General features: G+C 42.1%; 1 protein-coding gene across 4 annotated transcripts in view; it reads right to left on the bottom strand.

The window, feature by feature from the left end:
* Nucleotides 1–4,179: 4,179 nt before the first annotated feature.
* Nucleotides 4,180–6,380, bottom strand: part of ipo13b (importin 13b) — a 50,117-nt gene continuing 47,916 nt past the window's right edge. For 2 of the 4 annotated variants that reach the window (XM_015976107.3, XM_015976109.3), the window contains exons 21-24: nucleotides 6,251–6,340; nucleotides 4,713–4,894; nucleotides 4,545–4,615; nucleotides 4,180–4,473 (exon numbers count right to left, since the gene is read on the bottom strand). In XM_015976107.3, the coding sequence (XP_015831593.1) occupies nucleotides 4,409–4,473; nucleotides 4,545–4,615; nucleotides 4,713–4,894; nucleotides 6,251–6,340 (408 nt within the window). In that variant the 3' untranslated portion in view covers nucleotides 4,180–4,408. Of the gene's footprint in view, nucleotides 4,616–4,712; nucleotides 4,895–6,250; nucleotides 6,341–6,380 lie in introns of those variants that run through there. The other 2 variants (XM_015976108.3, XR_008559899.2) reach the window with 2 other exon arrangements.

Here is a 6,380-nt window from a genome sequence, read left to right as displayed (position 1 = left end):
TGTTAGCATATTGTGATAAAGTTCGTTATTTTCTGTAATATACTGATAAACATTAGACTTTCATATATATTAGATTCATTACGTTCAAGCCTTTTGTTTCAAATGTTGATGATTTTGGCGAACAGCTCATGAAAACCCAAAATTCCTATCTAATAAAATTAGCATATTTCATCCAAACAATAAAAGAAAAGTGTTTTCAATACAAAAAAAGTCAGCCTTCGAATAATTATGTTCAGTTATGCACTCAATACTTGGTCAGGAATCCTTTTGCAGAAATGACTGCTTCAATGTGGCGTGGCATGGAGGCAATCAGCCTGTGGCACTGCTGAGGTGTTATGGAGGCCCAGGATGCTTCGATAGCGGCCTTAAGCTCATCCAGAGTGTTGAGTCTTGCGTCTCTCAACTTTCTCTTCACAATATCCCACAGATTCTCTACGGGGTTCAGGTCAGGAGAGTTGGCAGGCCACTTGAGCACAGTAAAACCATGGTCAGTAAACAATTTACCAGTGGTTTAGGCATTGTGAGCAGGTGTCAGGTCGTGCTGAAAAATGAAATCTTCATCTCCATAAAGCTTTTCAGCAGATGGAAGCATGAAGTGCTCCAAAATCTCCTGATAGCTAGCTGCATTGACCCTGCCCTTGATAAAACACAGTGGACCAACACCAGCAGCTGACATGGCACCCCAGACCATCACTGACTGTGGGTACTTGGCACTGGACTTCAGGCATTTTGGCATTTCTCTCTGCCCAGTCTTCCTCCAGACTCTGGTACCTTGATTTCCAAATGACATGCAAAATTTGCTTTCCTCCGAAAAAAGTACCTTGGACCACTGAGCAACAGTCCAGTGCTGCTTCTCTGTAGCCCAGGTCAGGCGCTTCTGCTGCTGTTTCTGGTTCAAAAGTTGCTTGACCTAGGGAATGTGGCACCTGTAGCCCATTTCCTGCACACGCCTGTACACAGTGGCTCTGGGTGTTTCTAATCCAGACTCAGTCCACTGCTTCCGCAGGTCCCCCAAGGTCTGGAATCGGTCCTTCTCCACAATCTTCCTCCGGGTCCGGTCACCTCTTCTCATTGTGCAGCGTTTTCTGCCACACTTTCTCCTTCCCACAGACTTCCCACTGAGGTGCCTTGATGCAGCACTCTGGGAACAGCCTATTCGTTCAGAAATGTCTTTCTGTGTCTTACCCTCTTGCTTGAGGGTGTCAATGATGGCCTTCTGGACAGCAGTCAGGTCGACAGTCTTACCCATGATTGCTGTTTTGAGTAATGAACCAGGCTGGGAGTTTTTAAAAGCCTCAGGAATCTTTTACAGATGTTAGAGCTAATCAGTTGATTCAGATGATTAGGTTAATAGCTCGTTTAGAGAATCTTTTCATGATATGCTAATTTTTTTAGATAGGAATTTGGGGTTTTCATGAGCCGTATGCCAAAATCATCAATATTAGAAACAATAAAAGGCTTGAACTACTTCAATTGTGTGTAATGAATCTATTAAATATGAAAGTCTAATGTTTATCAGTACATTACAGAAAATAATGAACTTCATCACAATATGCTAATTTTTTGAGAAGGACCTGTATTTAATAGCCCAATTTAGACATGTCGATCTTATTTTGGATTGCTTTTCATTCTTATTGCAATTTTTTTTATTCATTGTCGTTTTTCTTTCCCTTTAACTCCTTCATTGCCAAGGGAAATACAAAAAAATACTCATCGTAACTTTGAGCCATGTAGAAATGTTATCTGATCTACAAAAGACTAGACATACCTGTGTGTTTTTACTTTTTTTTTTTTGAGAATTTTAAAGCAGCATTCACTGTTTGATTTAGAGTTTTTAGGTTGTGATAATAAAAGAAATGATGACTTTAGCATTTTAAAACACAACAGACAAGTTGATAAAAATTTTTGTTCATTAACTCATCAAACATCTGCAGGAGCAAACAGGAGTCTTTGATGGAGCTAACCAAACAAAACTATCAAAACCTCTGCAAGCCCCCTCATCTTTTGTTTAAAAATATTCTCAGTCCATCGGTCCCAGCGTGCTCTCTATAATTAATGCTTCACTTGTCTCTGGTCAGGACCCTGCTTACTTTAAGAACGCTGTGATCCACCCGCTTCTTAAAAACCCAGTCTTTTCATTCTTATTGCAATTTTTTTTATTCATTGTCGTTTTTCTTTCCCTTTAACTCCTTCATTGCCAAGGGAAATACAAAAAAATATCTGCTATCCTTCATCTCCAAGATCTTGGAAAAGGTTGTGGCTTAACAACTCACAGCTGCTCTTGATGAACATAACATCTCATATTTCCTGTCAGGTTTTCATAGAGCTCATTCTGCTGAAACAGCTCTTCTTAGGGTCTCTAATGACCTTCTGACCCACAGTGATACAGAGGTCTGTTCTGGTCCTGCTGGACCTGACTGCAGCCTCAAGTACCATCAGACATTGGTAATCTTTTCAGTTCCTACACCCCCAGCAGGTCCCGGAGGTCCAGCAGCTGAAAACTCATTCAGTTTGACTTTGGTGACTTTTCCTCTTCTTCCTCACCATCTTCTCTTCATGCTGCTGTTTCTGCCAATTCTGCCTTTCTCAGGATCCTGCGACATGTAACTTTTTTTTTCAATATTTCAAGTCCTCCCTCCCCCCCTCTTTTTTATTATATGTTTTAATTTGTTTTAAAGTGCCTTGTGATTTTTTTTCTCGAGGCGCTATGAAAAAAATCTTCTGACAAAATGATTCCCACCACACAGAAGACATCAGGCACTGCAGTCTTGGATATATTTAATAAATTAAAGCCAAGGTACAAAAAACCCACTGTACATTTCATTCCTCCCACCCCTCCTCCACCCACGACTCCTTAATTAAACTGTGACTAACTGCTCATTTTCTCTCTTCAGACGGAGAACACTACCAGGTTTAGTGCTGAACATCAGTTTGTATCAGACTGAAGTGTACCAGCTCACTTCAGACTTGAATATATTCTGATTCCCCGCTTTGCATCTGTCCCCTGAAACCCCACCTCCCCACTCCAAAACACGTACATGCTACATATCTGCAGGCACCTCGGAGAAGACAGAAGGATTAGACTGAGATAAAGTTTGATCAGAAACCACAAAGTACACTTCAGTACAGAACGTTATTAAATATCAGCTGGTCCTGCTGACTCATGAGATCGTGCACTTTTCAGCCCTCCCATCACTTCACCAGTAACAGCTCAGGCTGGGGTCTTACATGTTCCAACTCCATTTCCAATCCTCCTTGGTCCTGTCCAAGGCAGTGACCCAGAAGGGTAAGTTTCTGGGTAGCTTGTTCACAATAATTGTGTTAATAAAAGGTTGATGGGATGAGTCTGGTAAATGACCAGCCGGCTGATGAAGAGGAGGTATCGCTGTCTGCAATTGAAATGCTAGATGTTCCAGGTCAGTCCTAGAAGAGCAAAGCCTGAGTGACAGGAGGAAATGATGCATTTGTAATCTAGGTCCGATATAAGTGCACTGAACAAGTGGGAGAAGATACATTTGTGCAAACACAAGTTCTCACACATACAGGTATGAACACAAGCATACAGTCAAATACACTAAAGTGTTCATGAATAACTGTTAATATTCACAACTGGTATAATATTTTTGCACGGTTACAGTGACTAAGCAGTCCACCGTCAGGATAATGAATCCGTATAAAGGCCTCATTTCCTTCTTCACCCTGCCACTAGGATCCGTTTGCTCTCCTACCTAGAGTCATGCTTCGCTTTGGAGACCACTGTGTTTCAAACTGGAGACTGCAGTATGACTGGGTGGGATTTATGTACATGAGGTACAGCCCCACAAACATGGGCCTAGGTGAGGAGTTTTACTGTATTCAGTCCACTTTCTCCACTCACACCTCCTAGAAGGCTTTTATTAAAAGAAACAAAATAAATTTCATAATTTGGCAAATGCTGAAATCACAGAGGCATGAGCAGGAGTAAATAATAGTAATGTTACTTCTCCTGCAGAATCTCCACTCAACATGGCTCCTTCTCTTCTCCTTAGCAGCAGGACTGAAACGGTCTGTGTGTATATACATATATATTTATATAAGTAACGTGATGCACTTGGTAAAATAATGTCAAGCAGCTACGTACAATAACACCAGCATTTATATAGATGCTAATCACCAGCAAACAAATCTAGGAACCACGCAGAGATCAGGAAAGCCGTAATAAGCCGTAGATAGGAGGCGTGAAGCAGCAGGCTGGTGGTGCTGCTCAGCTAAAGGATCTGTGAAGAGAGGAGAGGAGGAGCGGGGTGAAGAGGCTGCCCTCTCCAGAGCCTGCTGGCTGGGAGCTAAAGCTTGTCTGTTGATCTGATGGCAGGTTTTTGCTGGAGTGATTCCATGTCTTCTCCTGCGACTGGATGGATTTTCATTACAATCATTCTGTGGTGTCTTTTTGGGGATGGAGAGAACTTTGTTGCTGTGGCATCCAGCTGTTTTGCACTGAGGACAAAGGTCACAGTTAGGCGGGAGCTCAGGGAGCCAGTTTCAGTATTCGGCAGCGTACTCGGTACCATGGAGACCTCTGCACAATAATGTGAACTCCTTCACTATGTCCTTCACCCTCCTCTTGTTCACCCGCTCTCTGCAGGACAGAAAATACACCACAAATCCCATTGGGTACATGAAGAAAACAAAAACATTTATGTTCATAAGTCCCATCAAACATCCGTCTGTGTTACCGGAGGATCTGCTGTGAAAAGTTGTCTTTCTGCTCAGTTGTGACGCGTGACGACGGGAATCCTGGAGGCTGGAGTGCTTCTTTCAGCCACACGGCGAGAAGAGAGAAGCAGTTCTTATTTAGACTGAACAGCACTTCTGCAAACTGGTCCATCAGATTCCGAGATGCCCCGCCCCCAATACCCTGCAAACATGGAATCAGGTTTTGTTTTCGGTCAGTCAGCCGTGTTTCAGTATGACAGCGTGAACACTTTAAGTGAAAAGTTGCAAAATGTGCTTGTTGGTCATCAGGTCAGCAATATCGTTTTCACCTGTGCGTTCATTTCAAGTTTAGCTGTTGGTCAGATTGTAATGAAAATCTCAGAAAGTAATCATGATCATTAGGTTTCAGTCAACCCAATTCAAGATGGCTGCCATCGCTAATTAAACTTACCAAACGCAAAACTGGCTCTAACTCAGTCTGACACTCATCTTCAATAAGAACACATTTGATTGATCGCCTAGCCCTAATCTGACGTGAATGATGCCTAGCTACCATCACAACACACACCGACAGACCATATTTTTAGGAACTGACCAAATTGGCTACAACACCGTTACTTTTCTATATAATGTTGTCTCATTTTAATATTATGCGTATTAAAACTCTGTCTGTAATGTCAGCATCTTTTCCACAGCAAACATCTCTAAGTCTAACTTCAGTGAAGTGCTTCCGTTTAATTCAGTTTACATCATTTGTTAAAACTAATTTGAGCTATTTGGAGCAAGATGACCTTTTCAAAGGAAGGCAGCTTTATTTTATTTATTTAGGAAACCTTTGACTCTTTCAAGAGACAATGTGTAGTTTCTACCATTACTTTTTGGAAATATCCATCAAAATGTTGTTGAAAATGAATGAAATGATGCCCAGCTGTTGAAAAATACTGGCAGCTTCATAGCATAACCATAAAAATCAGGTCTAAAATACATAGGAGCAGGTCCAAGTCTCTGGACGACGCCATATTAGATGCCATGTTTCCTCCAACGGGAGCTCATGAGGACAAAATGCATTTACGGATTTGTAACAAACGCTTGCTAAACATTCGTCATTCTTAAATGTTGTCGTTTTACACATTTACCTCTTCACTTGTTGCCAGTGATGAAAGGGAGTCTGATGCACTAGCTATTTTGCTAAAGTTTGCACTCCCAGAACTTTTTGACCCTAATGGGCATCCATTGGTAAGGTCTTACTCCAAAACAAAATATTGCTTGCTTGCAACAATTTAGGTATGGACTGCCCTCTGTTGCCAGAAAAAATACACATCATCACTTTAAAAACTGTTACATCTCTCTTAAAGCACAGTCCAACCGCGTACAAAAGCTGTGGCAACAGAACGCGAGTCTGAACGTCGAGGAGATCAAGAACGTAAAAGTGGCTAATGCTTTGACGACAGCATGCTGATGAACTTGTTCACGTCCTGCACGTGAACAGGACTTTACAGAGAGAGGAAGCACGGTTTTGGAGGATGTGCGGTGGGAGACGTCATGTAGAAGTTCTCACCTCCAGAACAGCTTGTACCAGCAGCTTGCCATCTTCCTGCATCACCCTGGCTAATGGAGGCACATCTGAGCAGTGGGGCAACAGTTCAGTCTGTAACACACACACAGTCAGCTAAATCTGGAGCTAAAAG

The sequence above is a fragment of the Nothobranchius furzeri genome, chromosome 8 (genome assembly GCF_043380555.1).
Source record: "Nothobranchius furzeri strain GRZ-AD chromosome 8, NfurGRZ-RIMD1, whole genome shotgun sequence".
Classification (NCBI taxonomy): Eukaryota; Metazoa; Chordata; class Actinopteri; order Cyprinodontiformes; family Nothobranchiidae; genus Nothobranchius; species Nothobranchius furzeri.
Note: the sequence above shows the minus strand (reverse complement) of the source record. Positions and strands in the feature narration are given on the sequence as shown.